The sequence below is a fragment of the Microtus pennsylvanicus genome, chromosome 7 (genome assembly GCF_037038515.1).
Source record: "Microtus pennsylvanicus isolate mMicPen1 chromosome 7, mMicPen1.hap1, whole genome shotgun sequence".
NCBI lineage: Eukaryota > Metazoa > Chordata > Mammalia > Rodentia > Cricetidae > Microtus > Microtus pennsylvanicus.
Window position 1 is genome coordinate 33,267,108 of NC_134585.1, and position 26,900 is coordinate 33,294,007.

Below are 26,900 nucleotides of genomic sequence, written 5' to 3' on the forward strand. Positions count from 1 at the left end.
TGGATTTGCATTTCTCTGAGGACTAAGGATGTTAAACATTTCCTTAAGTGTCTTTCAGCCATTTTAGATTCCTCTGTTGATCCATTTTTTTATTGGATTATTTCTTCTTTTGTGACCAATTTCTTGAGTTCATTGGAGATCAGACTTCTGTCTGATGTGGGGTTCCCCTGCTGCTTAACCACAACTTCATCATTCTGCCTGTGTCCAAAGAAAACCAGAAGCCAGAATCTCCTTAACCCCTGGGATTTTATTTTGTTTGTTTGTGTGTGTGTGTGTGTTTTGTTTTTTCAAGACAGCATTTCTATGTATAGCCTTGGCTATCCTAGGACTTGCTCTGTAGACCAGGCTGGTCTTGAACTCAGAGATCCACCTGCCTCTGCCTCCATAGTTCTAGGATTAAAGGTGTGCGCCACCACTGCCTGGCTACTCTCCCCACCCCCCGCAGGGATCTTACGTGACTCAGGCCTCTTTCCATGAGACCTGATCAATGAGAGAACTCTGACTTACGTTGTACAACCTGCCATCTTCTGCTGTGTAGAACTGTGGGAAGAGGCCATCAGCATACCGAGAAGTCACGAGTCTCCTCAAAGAAGTCACATAATCTGTATTTTTAGAAAGTCAAGGCGATAAATCAGCAAAGCTTCTCATGTTGACTTTCGAAATTTTTCTCAGTAATTTTTAATTTTGTTATTCTGTCCCAAGTCATAAAGCCTTTGCAAGAACTAGGACCAATATAAGTGTAGAATCTTTGAAATCATGAATGAGTAGGGAGGAAGAATGGGCTCCACTTTGTGGTTCTTTTGGTGTGGGGTGTTCACCAGAGGAGACTGCTCAGGCATGGGTTTAAGCCAATAGAAAGTCTTTATTACCCTGCCCGCAGCTACACTAGGTAACCAGGATCCCAGAATAGCCCTGAGCCTTTCTCAGGATGGGCTTTTAAACATGATAATCATGTCCTAGGTTGACATACCTCAGTTAGCAAGAACAGTTGGCCAGAAGCAGAGCTATAGAAGCCAAAAAGCAAGGCTAGTCCATTTAGAGACTTTCCCAGAACTATATGGACTTTGATGGAGTAGATCCTTGTTTTTATTTTTGGAAAATGGGGCTGTCTACACTCTGAGTTTACAGACCAAATGATATTTCCTCTATTGAGTCAGTTATGCTAAGATCTTGAAAACCTTCTCATGTTTGGGGCCCTGTTACACTTTTAGCTAGAACAATTAAGGCAGAGTTCTAAATCACAACATAAAAATTGGGCTTACTCTGGGAGTTCAAGGCCAGCCTGGTCTACAAAAGCTAGTTCCAGGACAGGCACCAAAGCTACAGAGAAACCCTGTCTCGAAAAATAAAAAAATAAAAAAAAATTTAAAAAAAAAGGCTTAATGCCTGAAATTTTACTGAAGGTTTGGACTTAATTTACAAAACTTGAAAAAGAAATCACCAGGCATGGGTAACTCATTCTTTTAATTCTAACACTTGGGAGTTGGAAGTAGGAGAATGAGGACTTCAAAGCCAACCTGGCATAAATACATATTAGCCTGTGTCAATAAACCAAAAGTGGGGGCACACACATGCACACCTGTAAGCACACAGGAGCATGTACACTACACACGCACACCACAATACACACACATACAAATGAACATTTCAAAATGAAAGGTTGTTTCTTCGATTGGCCAAAAATAATGAGTAAATGTAAAACTTCAACTTAGGTACTACCTACTGCTCGAGTCTTGATTCATGACTTAGTGAAATGAAGTGAGCAAGTCATTGATCCAGGAGAGCCAAACACGGTGTCAGAACCACAGCATCTGGCCGAGGCTTGAGAGATGTAGGTCTATGGCAGGCTCAGTAGCTGAACGGAATGCACACTGAGGTCTGTGTCAAATAACTACTGGATTATTTACTCAGCTGTGCAAACACCTAGCTGCATGCACTAACTGGCACCCACTGTGTGTCAGGAGCCGTGCACACTGGATGAGAGTATGGTGTTGCCTAAAATGCCTTTCTAAACACTTCACGAAATTGCCAGTAGACCACAGAGCCTCTCAGGATGGACTATGATGGTGGAGGAAGATGAGGCAAGGCTTCTCAGAGACATCTTTATAATAATGATGATGTGGCTAAAGTTGTTGATGTTCAACCCCAGAGATGGCGTTCTTGGCTCTGGTACTAACCTTGCCCTGACTCTAGGGAGTCCCTATCTCTGCCTCCTCATCACTAGGATTGCAGATGTGTGATGCTACACTGGCTTTCTATGTGGGTGCTCAGGATCCAAACCCAGGAATGCCCAGCTCTGAAGAGGGAGGAAAAACCCATTTTATAAAGGAAGAAAGAATCTGAGCCTTGGGATTCTTGCTTGCACCTGGGGAAGTCATCGCTGGAGGCTCTGTTCTGCCTGCACCAGAAGGAGCATTTAATAGAGCCACAGCCCTCAACTACACCAAATGGAGGAAGAGGGACCATCTGGAGACAGGCTCCACCTATACCGACTGGAAGAAGAGATGGATAGACAAGGTAAGAATACAATCAACAACATAAAGTGCAATACAGCACCCCCGGAAACCAGTGGTTCTACAACAGCAAAGCCTGAATGACCATCTCAACACAGATGAAGTGGAAGAAAACAGCAAGTTAAAAATAACTTTATGAAGATGATTTCCTTAAAGAGGAAATGAAAAATTCCCTTAAAGAAGTGGTGGGAAAGACAAACAAAAATTGGAAGAAATCAACAAATCCCTTAAAGAAAACCAAGAAAAGGGAATCAAACAGATGAAGGAAATGATTCAAGACTTGAAAACTGAAATAGAGGCAATAAAGAAAACACAAACTGAGAGAAATCTGGAAATGGAAAATTTGAGTAAATGATCAGGAACCACAAATACAAGCATAAACAACAGAATACAAGAGATGGAAGAGAGAATCTCGGGTGTTGAAGATATGATAGAGGAAATAGACTCATTCATTGGTCAAAGAAAATGTTAAATCTAAACAAATGCTTAAGACAAAATGTCCAGGAAATCTGGGATGCCATGAAAAGACCAAACCTATGAAAAATAAGGATAGAAGAAGGAAAAGAAGCCCAACTCAAAGACACAGAAAATATATTCAACAAAATCATACAGAAAAATTTTCCCAATCTAAAGAAGAACGTGCCTATGAAAGTACAAGAAGCTTACAGAACATCAAATAGACTGGACCAAAAAAAAGTTCCCTCGCCACATAATAATCAAAACACCAAATAAGCATACAGAATAAAAATATTAAGAGCTAAAAAGGAAAAAGGTCAAGTAACATATAAAGACAGACCTATCAGAATTATACCTGACTTTCTCAACACTGAAAGCCAGAAGGTCCTGGACAGGCATTGGGCAGACACTGAGAGACCATGGATGCCAGTCCAGACTACAATACCCAGCAAAACTTTCAATCACCATAGACAGAGAAAACAAGATATTCCATGACAAAACAGATTTTAAACAATACCTATCCACAAATCCAGCTGTACAGAAAAGTACTAGAAGGGAAACTCCAACCCAAGTAAGTCAGCTACATCCACCAAAACACAGGCAATTGATGACTCACAGAAGCAAATCTCAAAGGGAAAGACCCATACAATACCAACAACAAAAACAAAAATAATAGGAACTAGCAATCAGTAGTCATTAGTATCCCTTAATATAAATGGGCTCAACTCACCTATAAAAACACACAGGCTAACAGATTGGACACTAAAACAGAATCCATCCTTCTGCTGCATACAAGAAACACACCTCAACCTCAAAGACATTGCCTCAATGTAAAGGATTGAGAAAAAATTTTCCAATCAAATGAAAACAAGAAACAAGCTGGTGTAGCTATCCTAATATCCAACAAAATAGACTTCAAACTGAAATCAATCAAAAGACATAAAGAAGGACATTTTATATTTATCACAGGAAAAGTCCATCAAGAGGAAATCTCAACTGTGAATATCTATGCCCCAAATACAACGGCACCCACATTTATAAAAGAAACATCGCTAAAGCTTAAATCACACATTAAGTCCCATACCCTAATAGTGGTAGACTTCAACACCCCACTCTCAACAATACACAGGTCTGCCAGACAGAAACTCAACAGAGAAATAAGGGAACTAACAGACGTTATGACTCAAATGGACTTAATCTATAGAACATTCTACCCAAACAAAAAAGAATATCCCTTCTACTTAGCACCTCACAGAACCTTTCAAAAATTAAACACATACTCGGGTAACAAAGAAAACCTCAACAGATAAAAAAAATGGAATAAACCCATGTATCTTATTGGATCACCATGGCATAAAGTTAGAGTTCAACACCAACACTAGTTTCAGAAAGACCACAAACACATAGAAATTGAACAATGCTCAACTGAATCACCACTGGGTCAAGGAAAGAATAAAGAAAGAAATTAAGGACTACCTAAAACTGAACGAAAATGACCACACAACATACCAAACTTGTAGGACACAATGAAAGTAGTGTTATGAGGAAAGTTCATAGCAATAAATGCCTACATAAAGAAGCTGGAAAAATTCCACACTTGTGAATTAACAGAACATATGAAAGCTCTAGAATAAAAGGAAGCAAACTCACCCAGAAGGAGTAAATGACAGGAAATAATAAAATTAAGGGCTGAAATCAATAAAAATAGAAACAAAAGGGCTGGAGAGATGGCTCAGAGGTTAAGAGCACTGACTGCTCTTCCAGAGGTCCTGAGTTCAATTCCCAGCAACCGCATGGTGGCTCACAGCCATCTGTAGTGAGATCTGGTGTCCTCTTCTGGCCAACAAGCATACAGACAGACAGAACACTGCATATATAATAAATAAATAAATCTTAAAAAAATAGAAACAAAGAAAACAATACAAAGAATCAATGAAACAAAGAGTTGGTTCTTCGAGGAAATCAAGAAGATTGACAAACCTTTATCCAAACTAACCAAAAGGCAGAGAGAGAATATCCAAATTAACAAAATCAGAAATGAAAGGGAGCATAACAATAGACAATGAGGAAATCCAGAGAAGAATCAGGTCATACTTCAAAAACCTATACTCTACAAAATTGGAAAATTTAAAGGAAATGTTCAATTTTTGGAATAAGTACCACATACCATATTCCTTCAGAATATCCTGCTTCACAGAAAAAGCCTATTGGATTTGCTAGGCCTGTTGGCTGAAGATAGATGCCCAATGTTGCAGAGGAACTTTGGGTCACTGTCCAGGTAGCCAGCTGTTTCTGTCATCTCTCACATTTTTGGAAGTCACTTCTCACACTTCCTGCTTACTAAATTAATATTGTTTTCTTCTTGGGTCTCTGAGGGAGTTGAAGACTAGATAGTTATAATTTTCCTTGTTTACCAGCTGCAGGAAGCAAGTTATAGTAGAAAGTAAGCTAGGTACAAGACTTTGGACTCATCAAGGTAAGATGGATATATTTTCTCTGAATTTATCAAATGCAAATGGACTAGACATTGTTGATGTAATTATTGCCTGTATATACTCTATATAGTTATTGTACTTATTATATATATATAGTTTTCTTATATTAGTTGTAGCCTTCTTTTTTATTTTAGACAAAAAGGGAAAATGTAGTGATATTTTATTGTATTTTAATAAATAAGGCTTGCCAGGGGATCAGAGAGTAAAACAGTCCCCTCTGGTCAGCCTTATAGACCAGGCAGTGGTGACACACACCTTTAATCACAGTAGCCACACTAGTTTGCCATAGAAACTGGATGGTAGTAGTGCACACCTTTAATCCCTACACTAGAGAGGAATTTAAAATGGGAGGAGACAGCTCTGAGACACAGTCTCATTCTGAGATTCCTGAAGGCAGGATCACCATTTCATACTGAGGTAAAGAGCCAGTGGCTCGCTGTTTGACTTTTCTGACCTCCAGGTTGAACCTCAATATCTGTCTCTGGGTTTTTATTGATCGTGTTACACCTACTAATTGGAATTATCCTAAGGACATACCCTTCACGCATCATGTTACAGATGTGTTGGAGAAAGTACTTCTTGTGCAGTAGGCTATCCCTCACAGTGACACTCGGGAGCCCTGTTTCCCAGGCCCCATGTTTCAGTATCCAAATGCAGTATCCAAAAAAATGCAAATGAAAATACTCTCACACATTTCATGCTGCCTAGGGGTGGCGAGTGGATATTACTGAGAGATAAGAACCGACATGACAAGGAGAACATTTAGAAATATATGCCTCCAGGCTGGTGAGATGGATCGGCAGTGACCATGTTTGTTCTCCACCGTGACAACCTGAATTGGATCCCCAGAACCCAACTTGGGAAAAAGAGAAAGCCAAGACCCACAAGTGTCCTCTGACCGCCATGTATGCACACTCATCACCTCCCAGGGACATATGCTCATAATGAATAAATCAATAAATTCATATTTTAAAGCTAAAAATTAAAAAAAAAAAACATAAAAACCAGCCAGGCAGTGGTGGTGCCCTGGTCTACAAGAGCTAGTTCCAGAACAGGCTCCAAAGCTACAGAGAAACTCTGTCTCAAAAAACAAAAAATAAAGTAAAATAAAAACCATAAGCCATTAGGCCCCCTAAGGAAAAATGTACTTTCTTCCTAAGATAGCACACAGCTCCTCTCTTAATCAATAAAGCAATTACTTCAATCAATCTTAAAGGGGATTGCGAATCCCAGAGGATAATCAAGACCTCTGCTGTGGAGTGAGTAAAAAAAAAAAAACAATTTCTACCTTTTCATTACAAAGAATTAAATTGGGCCTGAGACTATGACTCTGTTGGTAAAGTACTTGCCAAACAAACACGAGGGCCAGTGATGGAGGAGGGTCATCTTTCTATCTGTTGTTTCATTGGTTAAGTAATAAAGAAACTGCTTGGCCTCTGATAGGACAGAAAATTAGGTAGGCAGAGTAGACAAAACAGAATGCTGGGAGAAAGAAGCTGAGTCAGGGCAGTGGCCATGATTCTCCCACCGGACACAGACGCAGGTTAAGATTGTCCCTGGTAAGACACCTCGTGGTGTTACAGGGATATTAGAAATGGGTTAGATCAATATGTAAGAGCTAGCCAATAAGAGGCTGGAACTAATGGGCCAGGCAGTGTTTAAAAGAATACAGTTTCTGTGTAATTATTTCGGGTAAAGCTAGCCGGGTGGTGGGACGCAGCCCCGCTGTTCCTCCTACAACGGGCCTGAGTTCTGATCTTCAGCACTGGGCAAGGCATGGGGCGCAGTGGTGCACACCTTTAATCCCAGCACTGGGGAGGCAGAGACAGCTGGTTCTGCAGAGCTCACAGGCCACAAGCTTACCCAAATACAGGAGCTCCAGGTTCAATGAGAGCTCCTGTCTTAAAAAAATAAAGGAGAGGTCTGGAGAGATGGCTCAGCAGGTAAAGGCACTTGCCACCAAACCTGGAGACCTGAGCTCAATCTCCAGAACCCACATGATGAAAGGAGAGAACTCACCCCCATGGCTTCTCTTCTTACTGCCACACCCCACCACCCTGCTCAATAAGTACTATATTTTTTGAGACAGGACCTTGGTGTGGGAGGTCCTTCTGTCTATGTGTTGCTCTAATTGGTTAATGAATAAAGAACTGCTTTGAGCCGATGGCAAGGGTAGAACAGAACTTGGCAGGAAAATCTATGCTCTATGCTGGGAGAAAGAAGGACAGAGTCAGAGAGATGCCATGGAGCCGCAGGGAATCAGACATCCCATATTGTAGTCCATCACTGAAGGAAGCCAGGACAGGAACTCAAACAGGGCAGGAACCTGGAGACAGGAGCTGATGCAGAGGCCCTGGAGGGTTGCTGCTTAATGGTTTGTTCCCCTTGCTTGCTTTTCCTGCTTTCTTATAGAACCCAGGACCACCAGCCTAGAGACAGCATCACCCCCAATGGGCTAGGCCCTCCATCCATCAATCACTAGCTATGAAAATGCCTTACAGCCAACTCTCATGGAGGCATTGTCTCAACTGAGGTTTCCTCCTTTCAGATAAATCTAGTTTGGGTCAAGTTGACATGAGACTAGCCAGTGCACCAGTGCTGAGGGTGGGAAAGAGAGGAGACCAAAAGATTGCCGGAAGTTAATGGTTCCCAGGCTAACCAGGAAATCTGTGAACTCCAGGCTCAGTGAGAGACCCTGTGTTGAAGAAATAAGGTGTACAGAAATAGAGGTCAACATCCTCTTCTGGCCTACACACATGTGCATATACACACATACGCACACAACATGCATGCACACATACACATACACGTACACACAAATGAAGTGAAGCAGCCCTAATATTGAATCTATGTAGTTCCAGTTGTATTTCTATGTGAAGTACATAGATTGTGGTGGAGCATGTGCAAGCATTTCCCCCAGCAGGGATGTAGAATCCAAGCAAGTGCAGAGGCCTACGGCTTCTCAGGAGCAGAGGTAGGATCCCTGAAGGCCCTGTGAGTACTGTACCTTCGGACTGTGGGAATCCAATCTGGGACAAGATCTGCTTCAAGCTCAGCTTCTTGCTCTTAAGCCCATGCAGCTGAAGCCATTGCTCAGATGAAATAAGACTGTGCTCCGCCATGCCTGCCTTGCTTGGTGTTGTGCTGTCTCTCCAGCTTCTGCGGCTATTGCTCCCAGACAATAGAGGAAGACGATCCTGATTCCTCCATCTCTAAGCCAAGACCTGGGTCACGAAGGACTTCCTGTAAGGGAAATGGTCAAACTCAGGGCTCCTGAAAACATGGTGGGGTAGTGTAGGAAGCCCTTCTGTGAATGTGTTTCTTTTATTGGTTAATGAATAAAGAATCTGTATTGGCCTGTGACAGGGCAGAGTAGAGCTGGGAGTGGGGGACAACACTAAACTGAATGCTGGGAGAAAGAAGGCGGAGTCAAGAGACGCCATGTAGACACCAGCTGCCAACTGAAACCTTGCCGGTAGACCACAAGCCTCATGGTAAAATATAAAATAATGAAAACAGGTTAATTCTAGATGTAAGAGCTAGCTAGCAATATGCTTAAGCTATTGGCCAAGCAGTATGGCAAATAATATAGTTTCTATGTGATTATTTCGGGAGTCTGGAAGGCCAGGAAATGAACAAGAGACCTCCCACAACAGGGTGGAGATCTAACATCAACATCACCACTGACGTACTCTAAAACATAGTATTTACCCATTAAGATTACAGTATAGACGCATACTACCAGGTGGTAGCCATATATATCTACATATATGTGTGCTGTGAAACATCTTGAAAGATTAACACTAATGTGCAGTTTTTGCCTTTTCCATAGTGTTTCAATTTTTGCATTATTTGAACATTTCTAAAATGGGATTTGTTTTTATAATTAGAAAAACACAGGACTCACTCTCCCACTTTGGAAAGTAAACACGGTCCCTGGAAGCCATTTTACACATCTGCATGCTAATTATATTCACGCATTGACACAGAATATTTTGAACCCAAGGATAAAGAAGATTAAAAACAAACAAAACAAAACCCTGAAGTGGACTAGCCATCTGGGAGGAGAGGGCGGACAACAGCTCAGCCCCACTGGAACTCACAGATCTGCATCCCGAATGCTTTGTTTTCTGGGGCTTCACGCTAAAATTGGACTTCATTGCTCTGGCTGGCGGAACCAGCTGTTCTGGGATCAACTGGACTCAAAGCAATATGCGCCGTATTAAACTCATCTCAACTGGCCTAAATATAGCTAGTGTACACAAGAGGAAGAGACTGTCCAGACCTTAATATAATCTTAACCTGCTCACCACAACTGGGTAGAGCCTATGACTGGGAGCAAGTGTAACCTTGTAAGGCCAGAGTTCACGGATTGTATCAGTAACTGGATGGCAGCTAGAAGGTTCTAATTACTATGTAGCCAACGTTCAGTGTTTAAAAATGGTCTCCCAAGAACATGAAGCCTCTTCAATCACAAATAGATTCTCCTTTCCAATTTCTAAAACTGGATTTCTAGGAACTGGAAAGTTAAGTGTGATTGTTACACATCATGAGGGCAGGAGTTCAGATCTAACCACCCTCATGACAGGCCCAGGGTGTCCCCATGCCTACTCACATATACTTACAGACACACATACACACATGTACGCACATGTGAAAATAAATCTTTAAAACATATATAGAAATAAAAAATAAATGAAGCTCAATTTCTTTGAAGTCTTAGTGTTACGACATAGAAAGTTAGTCAAGTCCAAAAATCAGGTGGCCCCAAGCCAGGAACACTTTGAGAAAAGAAATTGGAAGCATGAATAGTAAACACTGCTCTGACGCATACAGTATAGTATACATTCTCAACAGCCTTATGAGGTGAATGGCTCAGTGGGTAAGAAAACCTTCTGCTCTTCCAGAGGACCCGAGTCAGGTTCCCAGCACTCACACTGGACAGTGCTCAACTGCCTTTAACTTCAGCTCTAAGGGATCTGACGCCCTCTTCTGGCCTCAGGGAGCAGTGCACTCATGTGCAGGAATCCACACTCTGGCACATCTGTATACATGTAATATTTAATCTAAATTCTAAGAAAATCAACCCAAACAACCTTCCAAGACAGATATGACTCTTATTCTCATGTTACTGACGAGGAAACCAAGACAGGGAGATTTGAGAGAACAGCTCACCATCTCACAGCTAGTAGGAGAACTGACAAAGGGTCTGGTTTGGGCCCTTTGGCTCTGGAGTCTGTGTTCTGTGACTTTTATTATGATAGGAACAAGCACTTCAGCAGCTTCCATTTGAAATCAGCCTTGAGGCTGAGCCCTTTGTTTTGAGCTCTGCTCGTGAACACAGCAGTTACAAGGTGTTAACACCCTGCCTGCAGCTGAGGAATCAGAAGCCTTGAGAATTTCAAGTGCTTTTTCACAGGTTCCACCATAGCCAGGGAGCAACAGGAGTGACATTCAAAGCCATTTCTTAGCCACCTGGTTACCATTAGAAGGAGGTGCATTCCTAGTATGACTTCCCCCGTCCTCAGGCAGAGAACACTAACCTGATTCTCAAGACACAGGCTCAGCTCTTAAGCCATGAAAGATAACAATTTCATGACAAGGTTTCTGTGAATTTATGTTATCCTTAGAGGGTCACTTCCAACGGTCTCCAAATCCATACGACTGGGGAGACTCTTACCTTATGAGAACAAGGTTACAAGACTCATTTTGGATACGTGACAAGATGACTTAAAGAGCTTCACGGCGCAGGGAAATGTTCAAATCAAAATTCAGTGTGAGCCAGGAGTGGTATCCTGTGCCTATAATGCCAGCACTCGGAAGACTTGGGCAGGAGGAGTGAGATTTGGGTGCCAGCTGAAATACATAATGAGACCGTGTCTCAAGAACAAAACAAAAATCAAACAGAAAATTCCTAACAAACTTCAGCATAAGCCTGTCCTGTTACTATAGCAACCGACTCCGCCCCTCTAGAATAACACACCTGCATGACGCGGTAACTGGAGGCTGCTGCCAAGAACAAATGTGCCAAAGTTTGCATTGTGTGTGTACAAGCACTTAGCATTTTGGAAAGAACTAATGTAAAAATAAAGTATCTGAAAGTTGTTATTCTAGCAACTGTTTTTGTTTCAAGATACACAAAGCACTTTGTGTGTGTGTGTGTGTGTGTGTATACATGTTGTATAGTGTGTGTGTATGTACATGATGTACGGTGTGCATGCTCACATGATGTATGGTGTGTGTATGTATATACATGTTGTATAGTGTGTCTGTGTGTACATGATGTATGGTGTGTGTGTGTGTGTGTGTGTGCATGTGTGTGTGTGTGAATGCATATGGAAACCAGAGGCCAAAGTTGGTGTCTTCATAAATCACTCTCCCCTTACTGTTTGAGACAGGGTCTCTCGCTGGGCCCCGAGTGCACCAACTGGCTAGACTGGCTAGCCGTGAAACTCCAGGAATCCTCCTATCTCTGCCTCCCAAGGCTGGAGTTGCAGGTAGTGCCACTGCACCTGGATTCTTACGTGGGCGTGGGTGCTGAGGATCCAAACTCGGATTTCCCAACAGCAAGCACTGTCCTAACTGAGCCACCTTCCCAGCCCCTCCAAGGATTTTCCTAATCCCTACTCCTAATCCCTGCTACCCAATCACACTGGGCTGTGAAATCAAGAGGAAATCAGAGAGTGTGGAACCAAGGGCAGGCCACTATGCTTGAAGCTGCTTTTGGAGATCTGTCCACAGAGATGGCAGCTGAAGATCTTGCCCTGGTTGTTCCTATAGAAACAAAAAAAGCTAAGGTGAATGACCTGGCTGTTTCATCAAGTCCAGCTAATCTCTCACTTCCCAGAAGCACAGTCACCTCCTCCATCCTTCTCACTGGGGAGGTACTGACTTGCCTTGGGTACTAAAGGGAGCGCTTTTACACAAACCAACCTAATAAGGGTTTCTCACAGACACTCACAACCTTAAAAGCCAGGAAGAAGGGCCACGCCTTTGCTTTTTAAGCCAAGGGGAAAGAAGATTCTTTAATTTGCTTGAATTTTCATGAAATTCAAAAGGACACACGCTTGGATCCTTTACACAGCAACTGAATCCACCCACATTATTACAACACATGTCCCAGCCCCTTTGGGGCTCGGGAGAATTTCTGTACAGTTGATTTTTTTTTTTTAAAGATGTGACTGGCTCTGTCGGATCTGAGAAGCTGTGTGAGTCATTCTGACTCAGATCTTCACCCTGGGGTTTTATAGCCTGAGAATACCTGGAGAGAAAGGGGCTGGAAGTGAAATTGAGCCAGAGAAAATGAGGAAAGAAGAAGAGAGAAAGCACTCCCAGCAGGGGGGATGAAGGGCTGGCTGGCTGGCTGTCAGAGCCAGGAAGGCTGCAGGGGCACAGGCCTAACAAGCGCCCTTCCTACACAGCCCACCCACTTTCCTCTCCACGCTCATAGCCATTGTCCAGTGTAGAGTCTTACCCTTCAGCACCTGGGTCAAGAGTGTCTGCCTTCTGAGCCTATAGGTCATGATCCTAGAGAAGCTAAGTAATAAGGGGAACCCTAAGAAAAACCATATATAGGTCCACCTGGAAAGTCAAAATAGACAAGATCGCCTGATACAATTGGGAGCATGTGGGTGGGGGGAGAAGGGAGGGTGGAAGAGGAAGAGGAGGGGAGAAGGGGAGGGGTAAGGAGAACTTGAAGGAGTTTGTTGTAGGGAGTCGCTTGTTTGTTTCTGGCTGCTCAGACTCCCAAAATAATCTCACAGAAACCATATTATTTACAATACTCTTTGTCCAATAGCTTAAGCGTATATCTGGCTAACTCACATCTTAAATTAACCCATCTTCATTAATCTGTGTATCGCCACAAGGCTGTGGCTAACCTGGTAAGCGGGGCTACATGACTTTTCCTTGGCTCCGCCTCCTATCTTCCAGCATTCAGTTTAGTTTTCCCTGCCTAGATCTACTCTGCCCTATCACAGGCCTAAGACAGTTTTCTTTATTAACCAATGGTATTCACAGCATACAGAGAGGAATCCCACATCAGGAATTGGATAGTTGAGATGGAGGAAGGACAGAGAAGGGAGCAAGAAAAGAGATATCTTGATTGAGGGGGCCATTATAGGGTTAGCAAGAAATCTGACTCTAGAGAAATTCCCAGGAATCCACAAGGATGACCCCAGCTAAGACCCTAAGGAATAGAAGGGGGGGGGCTCAAACTTGACCTGTAGTTAGACTGATGAATATCTTAAATATCACCATAGAACCTTCATCCAGCAAATAATGGAAACAGAGGCAGAGACCCACATTGGAGCACTGGGCTGAGCTCCCAAAGTCCAGCTGAAGAGTGGGAGGAGTGAGAATATGAGCAAAGATCAAGACCATGATGGGGACACCCACTGAAACAGTTTACCTGAGCTAATGGGAGCTCACCAACTCCAGCCAGACTGGGAAGGAACAAGCATAGGACCAAACTAGACCCTCTGAATGTGATTGACAATTACATGACTGGGACAGACTGAGGGACCACTGACAGTGGCACCAGGATTTATCCCTACTGTATAGACTGGCTTTGTGGGATTCTATTCTCTTTGGATGGATATCTTGCTCAGCTTAGATATAATAGGGAGGCCGTTGGGCCTTCCCCAAAGCAATGTGCCTTACCCTCTCTGAGGATTGGATAGGGTGGAGTGGGAGGGTATGTGGAGGGAATGGGAGGAGGGGAGGGAGTGGGAACTTGGATTGGTATGTATAATGAAAAAAGGTAGTTTGCTCTATTTTTAAAAAAAAAATAATTTTTTAAAAGGGGGGTCTGCCTTCACTGTGCCTCTGAGACTGCTCTGAGCAACTCTTAAAATCAAGCTTTTTAAAAATTTTGTGTCTGTCTGTCTGTCTGTCACATGTATGAAGATGCCCTTGGAAACTCTGGAGCCAGAATTACAGACTGAGAACCAAAATTGGGTTCTCTGGAAAAACAGTGACTCTTTTTAACCTTTGAGCCACCTCTCTAGCCCCAAAAGCCTAGTTTTTACCATGAGGCTTCATCCCTGTGGTCTCAGACACAGGTCTGTCCTCTCTAGGCTAAACGCAAGTTCGATGACTACAGGGACAGACTATATTCGAGTTCTTCAGACACATTGTGATGCAACACACACTACATATAATGCTGAGTTAAATCAATCACTCACAGTAACTGAGAAAATCCTGATTATCTTCAAACAAGGCAAAACGGGTTCTAGGAAAATTATGATCAGGAAACAACCACCCTTTTAAACATCAACACACTCTTTCCTGGGTGTGATTATACTGTTTGTTTAGTATAATTGCTCGGGAGTTTCCTCTGAGGCAGGGAATCCCAAAGGTCAGAATATATCACTCTACAATGTGGGATAATTTGTTACTGGTGGTAGAGTTTTTGTGGGTTTGGTTTTTTGGTGTTTTGAGACAGGGTCTAACTATGTGGCTCAGGCCAGCCTTGAATTTATGGTATCCCCTGCCCCAGCCTCCTGAGGACTGGGATTACAAGGATATACTAGTACCTCTGGCTGGCTTCAGTTTTAAAAATTGGAATTGTCTAATGAGCCATAGAGTTCAGAAAAAGCGAGAAGGATTTCCTGAGTGTAGGAAGGAAATGATAACCTGGACTGAAACCATGGTCATGCAAAGCTCCTGGGTAAAGAGAAAGATTAAGATGGTCAAAACCTGTAATCCCAACACTCGAGAGTCTGAAGCAGGAGGACTGTGAGCTTTAAATTAGCCTAGGGCTAAACACATACTCCTGCACTCATGGTGGCATGGGGATGGTTTGCACAAATCCAAAAGGCTCAACCAAATATAATAAGGGCCCTTCTGTGTCTGCTGCTGGTCTTCTGCCCACAGTGAAAAGCCAAGAGCTACCCCATTGCTGCCCATGCCCTTGACAAGAGTTTAATTTAGACTCTATTAATTTAAGTTAGACCCTTGGTAAACATTATGATCAACAACTCTGAACTTCCTTTATCTTTGCTAGTTTCTGAAAAAAAGGAAATCTGGGCTGGGGTGAGGGGAGTTTGTTGTGGGAGTTCTGAACTCTGATTCTTCTGGGAAGAAAGGAAGCTGGGCTAATGTTTCATGGTGCATCCCGGTTACAATTCTTAACAGTCCTCCATCTTTCTGCCCTTAAAAGGCAAAGCTTGGCTAAGATCATAGCCTCAGATAAACGTGGGCAGAGTTAAGGAGATTGAAATAGTCTGTCCCACTTGTTGAGAGAACAGGACCAAGAATTGAACATCTAAGAGTCTGAGTGCTTCGATGAGAAGGAAAGAAATGGCGAGCTCCCAAGATGAAAGGAACGACTACATGAAGTTAAACGTCCATGTGAAAAAGAGAAAGCAATGTGTGGGTGATGACCCCAGAAGAATTGAACTGGAAGCAAGCAGAGGCTTTCCCCCAGACTGAAAGTTGCAAACAGCTTTTGCTCAAGATCTCATTGGATTTGGGCTGTTAGTTTTGATCATTGCTTCTTAGAAATAAGTTTCTACCGTGCTGATTAGCGTGCACCACCCTCCGATTACCGTTAGCCTGTGGATTGACATGCATTAACGAGCCTGTTACATCAAGGGACTGAGGTGCTGCAGGGAGTGAGGATGGCGAAAGTCCTCTGTGTAAGAAGGGCCAATACATGTTTGCGAGCCTGACCCTGAAAACCAGCCCAGTTATCAAACTGGGCAGACCTGGCCCTCTGCGCCTTTTCAGCAGAAGCGAGATCCAACTTAGAGACTGCAACCTTGTTTTTCCCTACACACACCGGTTGGAAACCTGGAAGGTTCTGGCCTGGAAGAAATGTGTCCAACACTTACTAGGTATTCTGTCAGTTGCAAAGCCAGGCGGGTCGCGTTCAGCAGCGTCCCCCCCCCACACCCTCCAGGGCCTCGCTGACCCGAGCAGGTGGGCGCGGCCAGAGCCCCACTGCTGGACAAGGCTGTGACTCCCACTGGCGCTGGCGAAGGGTGCCCGTCCGGGGCGCAGGGTTGCAGGAATCCAATCTCTGTTGACGACCGCATCGCTACGGTTGCCAGGACACCGCCAATTACCGCGAGGCTCAGGATAAGGCCCCGCCCACCCCTGAGCCCTGCAGGAGTAAAGAGGAGCTGGGGCTGCAAGGAAGGTGTGGGACCTTCAGGGACAATCAGGGGCCACAGAACAGAGACAGGCTCTAAGGCTCGTCCTCTATGGCTGACCCTGGGAAAGTTGACAGTGGCGAATATTAAGAATTAGTTTAACAAACAAATCAAAGATAGGCAGAAGTACAGGCGGAACAGAAGGGAGCCAAGGGAAGAAGATAGGCAGAAGCAGGAGATGCTGACCGCTGAAGATAGTCTATTCCCCCACATTACTTCAGGCAAATCACCCCAGCTTGTGTGTTTCGTTTTGATTTCCCCCTCAGCGTTATAAATAGATCTTTTCTTTGCTACGCAGTAGAGGAAAAAAATGTGGAGTTGGAGCAGTTCATTACATGTGCTCAGTTTATGGGGTATGGGTCTAACAGAGATAAAGGGGTGTTCACAGTTTTGCCACATTGCAACTCTGGGTGAAAGAGCTGCCATGGAGGGAGAGAGGGAGAGAGAGAGAGAGAGAGAGAGAGAGAGAGAGAGAGAGAGAGAGAGATTGTGAATGAAGAAAGAAAACTCCTGAAAGAAGCTGTGTCTCCCCAGGTTGATTGACAGATTAGATTTTCAGTTCTGTGGAGGCGCTGGAATGTTGCAGGTCTAGAAGTTAGTTGCCTTATCTTGGGTTAGTTCTAGCCCTCGGGGACAGCCATTCCTTGCTACCTGTGTTGGAACTAACGTTTTGTGACTAATAGATCCTTTTAGAATCTATTAATCTAGCAGACGACCAGCCTCCCTTAATCCAAAACCAAGAATGTCAGGTTGCATCTTGAGCCTACAGGAAAGCTTCCCTCATCTCACTGTCCCTGCCTCTGATGGATCTGCCAATGTATTTCATATTTGCCTTGATTTGTGACTTTCTTTGTTCTGTAAAACTATAAGAGCTTCATGAAACGGCTTCCATGTTGGAACATGGAATTTTGGGTAAACTAAATCTCTGTTCCCAGGCCATGGCCACTCAAAACGGCCCCAGAATAAACTCCTACTCCCTTTAAGATGAGAGTTGCGGGTTTTGCATATCTACGGGTACTATTGCTGTAGGGATTGTCTTCTCCACTCTCCTTAATGATGCTTTAGCTTTGCCTTACAAACCTACAAATGGCTCAAAATGAGTCGCTATGATTCTTCAAACACTCGCTCAGAAAATTGTGCTTATGGAAATCTGTTAAGAAAAGGTTCCACAAGCAAGTACTGCCTTAATGTTTGGATATTAAATTATGCTTTAGATTTTAAAACTGAAGAGCTGGGCAGATCGTTGACATTTTATAAACATACTGTTAATCCTACCAGTTGAGAAAAAGACCACTACCACAATTTAAAGCCAAATTTGAAACAAGCCTTAATTAAAAACTGGCCAGGTGGATGGACTCTGGCCAGGTTCATTTCTGGGTTCCCAGAAAATGGCCACGAGCCACATTTTGCAGAGGCTTGAAAAGGTCACCCCACAGGGTCACCGTATTTTTCATCAGGTTCAACCGGGGCAAGTACACATTCTGATGTATTTCCTGCCCACGTAACTCTCACCCACACGTGTTCAAGCACGTCTGGTGTAGTTGGGTCAAAAAAAAAAACCTGTTAGAGGAACAAAAGCCTGTGGTTTGCTGTCTCCCACAAACAACAGCCTCCAGCGTTTCAGGAACTGTCTGTCCTTGAGCAAGGGCTAGCTGAACAGAGGCATTTTTTTGTTTCAAGGATCTCTTAGGCATGATAATTAAAACTTAAAACACCACCTTTGCTCTCGCAATACATACGTACATGATTGTTTATTTGTGTGTGTGTGTGTGTGTGTGTGTGTGTGTGTGTGTGTGTGTAATGTGTGTGGTGGTAGACACGTGTATGGAAGTCAGAGGACAACTTTTGAGAATTGGTTCTTTTCTTCCAGTGTATAGTTTTGGGATGGGGCTGAATTCAGGCTGTTGAATGTGATAGCAAACAGCTTTACCTGCCAAGCCACATTGATGGCTCCATTTCTTGGTTTTTGGGTCAAGGATGTAATAAAAGATAACTAACCTTGGAAATAACTCTGTCTCCCGTAGAGAAGTCTACTGTATCCTTAGGGGTTCAGTTTTTTCCTTCACGTTTTATTGCCTTCGTAATTTAAAAAGTAGTGAAAGGTTTGATTCTAAATCACAAATCATCCTCCTGTAGAATTATTAGATCCCATACCGTTGGCTACACAAATAACAGCTTCTATTCACCCCACCAAAACCGAAACAAAGTCAAACAACTTACATCAGTCACATTTGCCAATGCCACAATCAGCCTGCTGTCCACACCTTGCAAGGGCTGTGGGGGTGACAAGAGCAGGTAGCCCAGTTTCCTCCCCCAGTAATCTCAACAAGCAGGTCCCCCTTCACCTCCACCCCATGCCCCCCCCCAGTTCCTGGGACACTCGCCACAGCCACACAAGTCACTGTGGTAGACTGGGGTCCATTAGAGTCACACGACTATAACACACATTCTGATGAAAACGGTAGACATTACTTAAATTGTAGAAAGCCAAAGGTGAAAAAGTTCAAGGTCATCTTGTCTAACTGTTTTGATGCTTGCAATCTGGTTGGTTACAGGTGGATTGTGTCCCTTTTGTTTGGAGAATCATTTGGGACAGGGTATTCCTTCAACAGTGCCACACCATAGCTCTGAACTTGGACAGATTTGATTTGGACTTACATTTTGACCAATAGCTGGTGGCCTGCCTTCAACCAGTAACTGACCATTGTCACAGTATACCTGTGACTGTGTGTTCCTGAAGTAATGCAATGCCTAACGTGCTGAGTTGACCATCCATAGTCCAGATCACACTTCCAGATCATCCTTCATCCCTACTGCCCCCAATCCCAGTCCTCCAAGAGAGACTAACCCTTAGAGGCCTCTCTCTCTGAGCAAAGACGCCTTTACTCAAGCCACCCTCTTCATGTCTGTGGATTGGCACAGCTTAGGAGTAACAACCCATTGGCTCCTGCACAGAAGTCTTCCCGTGGAAACCCAGGCCTGCCCGCCTGTTCCACCTGCCCAGCCTCAGAGCTCAGCTAGTCAATACCAAACTCTCGGTGACCGCCTTCTGACCGTGACAACCCTTCCATGGTTATTTGACCTTTGAGTTGTTTACTTTTCGGGTTGCACGGCTTTCCTTCTTCTTTACAGCAGTCGGTCCCCGACAGACACTGTTTTTGGACTCATAGCTTTAATTAGAACCCTTGGTAGGGACGGGAGGATGATAAATGAAATGAAGGAGGAAATTCAACTTTACAAACCCAGTGGAAGCAGAAAATATTAATTTGAGGGAACTGTGCGTATGTATGAGGAAGAATCTGAAAAGAATTAAAATAGAACCACAATCCTGAAGGGAAGCAGGTTTGGGGGACACAAAGGAACTACATCAAGGGGCCAGCCCTGCTGAGTCTTTGCTAGAACTCTTGGGGGGGGGGGACACCTTGACTTTCAGAGCCTGCCTTGAGAGACTCAGTGGGGTGTTGGAGGGTGGAGTCCAGACATTGGTTCTGTGCCTGTTTCTCCATTTCAGAGTAGATTCCATTCCCAATAAACCCACTGCCATAAATTGAAAAAATCGTAAGTTGGGAATACATTTGATCTACCAAGCTGACCAGAAAACATAGTCGAGGCACCCAGTTCACTGTAGAGTGTTGAATTCATTTTATGCCAGTGGGGTTGGCGGTGAGCTGAGGCTCTCGCTGTCTGTTGTTGTCTGGTACCTGAAGGAAAGCCCAGGAAAAAGGTTCAAATTCCCGGTCCACAGTACTGCTCCTACTCAGTGCACTTGACCTTTGTTGCTTAGGAAAGTTGAAAAATCAAACATCAAACCGTCATAAGTCTGGGGATGCCTGTGCTGTAATGTTGAGTTCAGTATTCATTATTGGGGAAGAAAATGGGTTCCAGGCTCTGGCCAGCTCTTCTCTCAAACACAGCTCATAGGCACCCGCCATCCATCTTTGACAGTTACAGAGTTCATTTCTACTTGAGGGAATTAACATTATGAATAATAGCTATAATTTGTTGATTGGCAAACAGCATTTTAAGTACTTTAAATCCATTAGCTCATTTAATACCGAGAATATGTCCACAGGGTATTGGGGGGACAACATGATCATCCTCATTTTATAGAGACATAAGAAGGGACTGAGACAGAAGAATAAGCACATTCCTCCTCCTTGTCATTTTTCCTTTTGAGACAGGATCTCAGGCTACCCTCGACCACACCATCTACTTCAAAATAGCCTCAAACTCAAAATCCTCCTGCCTCAGCTTCCAGAGTGCTGGCTACACTTCAGTCTTAAATGACACGAAACTATTCCGCTTCCTGTTTGCCTTTTGCCACTTCCTTACTAACAACACCTTTGAGATGCCCCGTTGCTTTTACACAGATCTGGAGCAGCTTAGCCATGTCACACAGAGTCAGCAGACTAAGAACAGAACAGAATACAACCTGGTAAAGGTTGTTACCTGCAATGAGGTTTTGATTACACTGAAATGATAAGTATGAACGACTTGAGTCTTGTTTAGTCTGGTCAGCCGCTTCCTGTGGTTCTCGAGAGATGATGGACACCATGGGACTATACGGCCTTTTCTTCTTAGGAGCCTCTACTCCTAGTGCAAGGTCACCTGGTGACCCTGTGAGGGCACAGAACGTGGGCAAAAGGTTAGAGCTTCTTTCTCAGTCTCCGGTGCTCAAGTCCCCTTATACACCCCTTTCTGAGTCAGAGCTGGGCCGTGCTGATCGTGCGGGAGCCGGAGAGACGAGAAGAGAGTCTCCCCACCCCAAACTAGGATGAATTAGAATATAACTAATAATAAGAGGAGAATTTCTAAGCTGGGTGGAAAGAAACCTTGTTTTTTGAATTTTTCTTCTAGAATGTTGACATCTGGTGTCTTCCTCAATGGCTCCCTGTCTTAGTCATGGTTGTCACTGATATCATGAAACACCATAACCAAAGCAACTTGGTTTGTTTTTTTTTGGGGGGGGGTTTACAAGATAGGGTTTCTCTGTAGCTTTGAAACCTGTCCTTGAACTAGCTCTGTAGACCAGGCTGGCCTCCAACTCACAGAGATCTGCCTGCCTCTGCCTCCCAAGTGCTGGGATTAAAGGCGTGCTCCACCACTGCTCAGCCAACCAAAGCAACTTGGAAAGAAAAGGGTTTATTCGACTTAGGCTTCCACATCACAGTTCATCATCAAAGGAAATGAAGACAGGAGCTAAACAGGGCAGGAACCTGGAGGCAGGAGCTGATGCAGACAGAGGCCACGGAAGAGTGCATGATCTCCATGGCCTGCTTTCTCATAGAACCCAGGATCACCAGCTCAGGGGTGGTCCCACCCACAATGGACTGGGCCCTCCCCCATCAATCACCAATTAAGAAAATGCCCTACAGCCCAATCTTATGGAGGCATTTTCTCAACAGAGGTTCCCTCCTTTTCAATGACTCTAGTTTATGTCAAGTTGACATAAAACTAGCCTGCACACCCCCACTTTGTTTATTAAGACAAGGCCTCTCAGTGAACCAGGAGCTCACCAGTTCATGTAGTTACACTGGCTCTGACCAGCAAGTCTCTTCCTGCCTCTGTCACTCACACACTAGGATCACAGGCAAAGGCTACCATGCCCATCTTTTGGGGGAGCCTCATGCTCCCTTGGCAAGTGCTTTACCAACGGTGCCATCTCTCCATGCTCAGATGATTTCTCTTTAAAGGATGGTTTAAAGAGGCAATATCTCATGCTCATTGATAAGCTTTTGGGAGACACTCTCTGCAGAAAGACCCGGACGTAGTGGTGCACGCCTTTAATCCCAGTACTCAGGAGGTGGAGGCAGGCAGATATCTGTGAGTTCGGGGCCAAGCCTGGTCTACAGAGCTAGTTCCAGGACAGGCTCCAAAGCTACAGAGAAACCCTGTCTTGGAAAAAAATAAAAATAAAAAATAAAAAGACCCGTCTTCTTCTCAGTGAGAAGGAGAGTGTCAGCTGTGAGGATAAAATGGCACTAGATGAGAGGCAGCTGTGATCCCTGACTGCTGGAGTAGGCAATCCAGAAACAGACTGCATCAGACACAGGGGATGTAAGTTCCTTTCATGCTCACAGAGAGGCCCCCAACCCTAGTCCTCTAAGTCAGCAGTTCTCAGCCTGTGGGTCTTGGCCCCTTTGGGAATCGAACGACCTTTCCACAGGGGCCACCTAAGACCATGGGAAAACATAAATATTTACATTAAGATTCATAACAGTAGCAAAATTACAGTTATGAAGTCACAACAGAAATAACCTTATGGTTGGGGGTCACCACAACATGGGGGGCTGTATTAAAGGGTCACAACACTAGGAAGGTTAAGAACCACTGGCCTAAGCCATCTGAGAATCCGGGTTCCTTCTTCCTCTACATCTCCCATCTCTATGAACAACTTTAAGGAGACAGGAAGCTGGGGAGTGACAGGTGGGAGGGGTTCGTATTCACAGGGCAGACTTAAAAGAGGCCTTTGTCACTTTCACTTATGAGCCCTTGGCTACGTTCAGTCCCAGTGCCGCTCTCCCAGCCAGGGAGACAGGACTATGAAGTCTGTAGGCCTAGGAAGAAGAGAGAAATGTGTGAGTCTGCAGAAGGCCTCGCCCCCACACCATCTCACCTGGACTTCCCCGACTTACTCACAGGTCAACTGAGTACTTGAAACCGAGCGACCTCAGCGCCACCAGCCGAATCTATTAATAGCCATGTGCAGACAACGATCTTGTCGAGGGGGCTGTGCGTTACCATATCAAACATGTTCCCTCTCAAGTGCAGTCAGGCTGGCTAACCTTATGTGATTTAAGTTAGGGAACTGTGGGTGTCCAAAGAGAAAACAGTTCTTATCTGTGAAAGCTCGTGTGGACGAGTTGTAATCAGCAGACGGAGGTTAGCTGCTCTCTAAATACTTTCTTGTGCTACAACAGAACACCTGAGACAGAACAGTGCCTGGAGGAGAGGGGGTTGTTAAGCTCACACCTGTGGAGGCAGGAAGACCCATGGAGGTCAGAGGACAACTTCGTGGATTGGTTCTCACCCGCCACCTTGTTGAGGCCAGGCCTCTCTTTCCTGTCACTACACTAAGAACTCCAGGCAAACCGGCCAAAGAACTTCCAGATTATTCTCCCAGGGGAGTGTTAGAATCAGGAAGTACTCTGCCACGTCAGAATCTGGGGTTTTCCTGTGGGGTCCACAGTGATGCTCAGGCTGTCTGTCAGGCCTATATGTTAGTTTTCAATCATTGAGCCGTATCCCCAGCCCTGTAAATAATAAACACACACACACACACACACAAAGAGATACGTTTTAGGAAAAGGGAAAAGCATCGCTCTCATTCAGATATAAAAGTGAAGACATTCAAAGATTTTATTAAATGCATCACATAAAGGAGTCAGACAAATGTCAGAAGCCTTTGAAAGAACAAGCAAACGAACAACACAGAGTAATTCGAACTTGCTGTCTCCAGGGCAGCAGTCTTCAGGTCATGGATATCAGAGGGTAGAAAGTTATGCCAGCATTTTCTGCACACACCACTGACATCTAAACTTGAACTAGACATGGCCTTGCCCTTCCTCTATGGGTCTGAGGCTCTGCGGTCTTTGGCATGCATAACTCATGTCAACAGCGAACATCCACTCGGGACTGCACTCACTCAGGGCTTTCTCTGCTCCCTACATGACCTGAGTGTGTGGATGGACACAGACTGAATATCCATACACAGTCTCTAACACAAGGCTTCTTAAACATTTTCCACCACAACCCCTTTTCAATCATGCAATTTTTACACAACTCCTGAGGAACATAAGTATATAAAATAGGCATGCAAATCAAACGCTTACCTATAACACACCATAAAGATTTTTTCTAAATCTTTGTGTGTGTGTGTGTGTGTGTGTGTGTGTGTGTGTGTAGCATTTATTAAAGACAAAGGCAAACATGCATACTTAGGAGTTGGACATGTTTACTTTCACAGGAATCTTGGCTGAATATTGGATATTACATGGCATCTTTTTTGTTTGTTTGTTTGACTGGTTTGGTTTGGTTTGACTTGATACTTTTAAGATAGGGAAGTGGGGGCGGTCTCAGATAATCAAGGTTGGCCTTGAATTCCTGATGCCCCTGCCTCTACACCCCAAGTGACAGGATTGCAGGTAAGCACCACCATGTTTGGTTCATAGACCATTTTCAATGGTTTTCATAATTAATCAGCATGTATTGTGTATTAATCAATTATATACCCAGCAGTGATGATCATGTCACTTCATCTCAGCGTGTGGCATAAAACAGCAGAAGCATGTTTAGGACCATTTTAGAAATTCTGTACTAAGCCCAGGCCAAACTTCATTTAATGATTTTTTTTAATGAAATGCAAGTGAGAATCTCAAATAGCAATTTTAACATTAAAATAACAGAATACAATGCCCTCCAAAGGTGTTTGATACTTACAAGCTAAGGAATGATGGTAGAAAAATATTAGTCCTTTTTCCCATAATTCAACCATTATCTTTCTATAGAAGCTGAAAACTTTATATAAACAGTAAAAAAATTCTGAAATTCATAACACACTTTAGGTTCAAATCTTACATGGTAAGCTGATGTGGACAGTGCCAAGTGTACATGTGTGTTCAAAACCAAGGTTGCAACAAAGCCATGTGAAGCAGGGCAGGAAAGCCCTTCCAGAAGCAACTCAGATTGATTTCAGCTTTGATTTCTGTGTTAATTTTTGGCGATTGCCGTGTGCAGAAACTCTTTACCATTATCACATTTTTTATGGTCACCGTATTCAGCCACTGAAGTCCACATGGGGGCCATGAACCATAGGTTTGGAAGCCATGAGCAAGCAGATAATTTCCATGTTTCTCAGCATACGGTGTCCAGATTTGTATTAATAATCCCCACAGATGAGTCTGACAATAAAGAAAGGTGAACATTGGGATGCAGAGTTTTCTACTAAAGTCTTTAAGGCCACCTTGTACCTGAAGGCTGGAAGATGGATGAGCTGGATAAAGCATGAAGCTCTGCATGCTACTTTGTTTACTACTTTCCAACTGAACTGGTTAACAAGCAGACAAACTCTTGAATAAGAGAGGCTAAGCTAGAATTTGCTTTCTTCCCACAATCAGGCTGGTTTCATTTCCCTGAGCAGGAAGAATAGTTACAGTTGAGCTGGGTGTGGTGGCACACATCTGAATGGCTGGTTCGATCCTGTGCAGATCTTGTATAGGTCACCACTGCGTCTGTGAGCTCTTGTGTGCAACAGCCGTGTCTTGTCCAGACAATAGCATTTATAACCTTTCCCCCCACCCTCTGCCTCTTCCATTCTTTCTGCCTCCTCTTCCGTGATGTTCCCTGAGCCTTTGGGGCTGATGTCAATGTCCTGCCTAAGGCTGAGCCAAGGCCCCACCACTAGCTGAAAAGCTATTTGTAACACTGGTAAGTTCCCCCATGCCCCTCAGGTACACATGGGCAGCACTAATTGGACTCAGTTGGTTAAAATAAATGCATAAATAAAAAATTATAACAGGAGAACATGAAGTTGCAAAGAAGATGTAATGAGTGGTCCTGGGGAGAGTTGGAGGTGGGGAGAGGGATGGATCTGACCAAGATACATTGTATAAAAATTTCAAGAAATAAATGAAAATTAAATTTTAATAAATAAAACAATAAAAAAGCAAAAAACGAAAAGGAAGAAGGATGGGTGTTGCCAGCTTAAAGAACAGACTGGACATGGAGTAACCCAGTAACATGCATGTAACCCAGCATTCAGGAGGCAGAAGCTCCTCGATAATGTATAAGAAGATGGGGTGCCTGAACTGCACAATGTTGGGACTGGGTCTCTCACTAAACCTGAGGCTCACTGATCGTCTACACTGACTGGTAAGTGAGATCCCAGTATCCTCTTGTCTCGGCCTTTCAGTGCTGGCATTAGAGGTGGGAGCCTTCGCCTCTGGCTTTTCACATTGGTATTAGGGATCCAAACTCAGATCCTATTTTGCACAGCAAGCCCTTTACCCACTGAGCCATTTCTCCAAGCCAAGAAACTTCTATAATAAAATAAAAGCAAAGCAAGACTTCATCATCTTATGCGCATTGAACATGTAATAGTTAGGAGATAGTGAATGGAAGTGCTCAGAGCTTTCCTGCACTATTTTGCAACTTCCTGTGAAACTGTAATTTTTTAAATAAAAAATTTTTTGAAGAATAAATTAAAGTTCAACACCGAGAGAGACATCCATGGATACCACTCTTCCCTGTCCAGCACCATCTGGAAAATCATCTGTATGAGA

At 43.8% G+C, this 26,900-nt stretch overlaps 1 protein-coding gene across 1 annotated transcript in view; it reads right to left on the reverse strand.

Moving 5' to 3' along the window:
* Vwa3b (von Willebrand factor A domain containing 3B) overlaps positions 1-16,422 on the reverse strand; it is a 178,044-nt gene extending 161,622 nt beyond the window's left edge. Inside the window, exons 1-3 of the mRNA XM_075978890.1 lie at positions 16,300-16,422; positions 8,472-8,707; positions 508-602 (exon numbers count right to left, since the gene is read on the reverse strand). Of these exons, the coding sequence (XP_075835005.1) occupies positions 508-602; positions 8,472-8,586 (210 nt within the window). The 5' untranslated portion in view covers positions 8,587-8,707; positions 16,300-16,422. The remainder of the gene's footprint in view (positions 1-507; positions 603-8,471; positions 8,708-16,299) is intronic.
* Between the last annotated feature and the right edge of the window lie 10,478 nt (positions 16,423-26,900).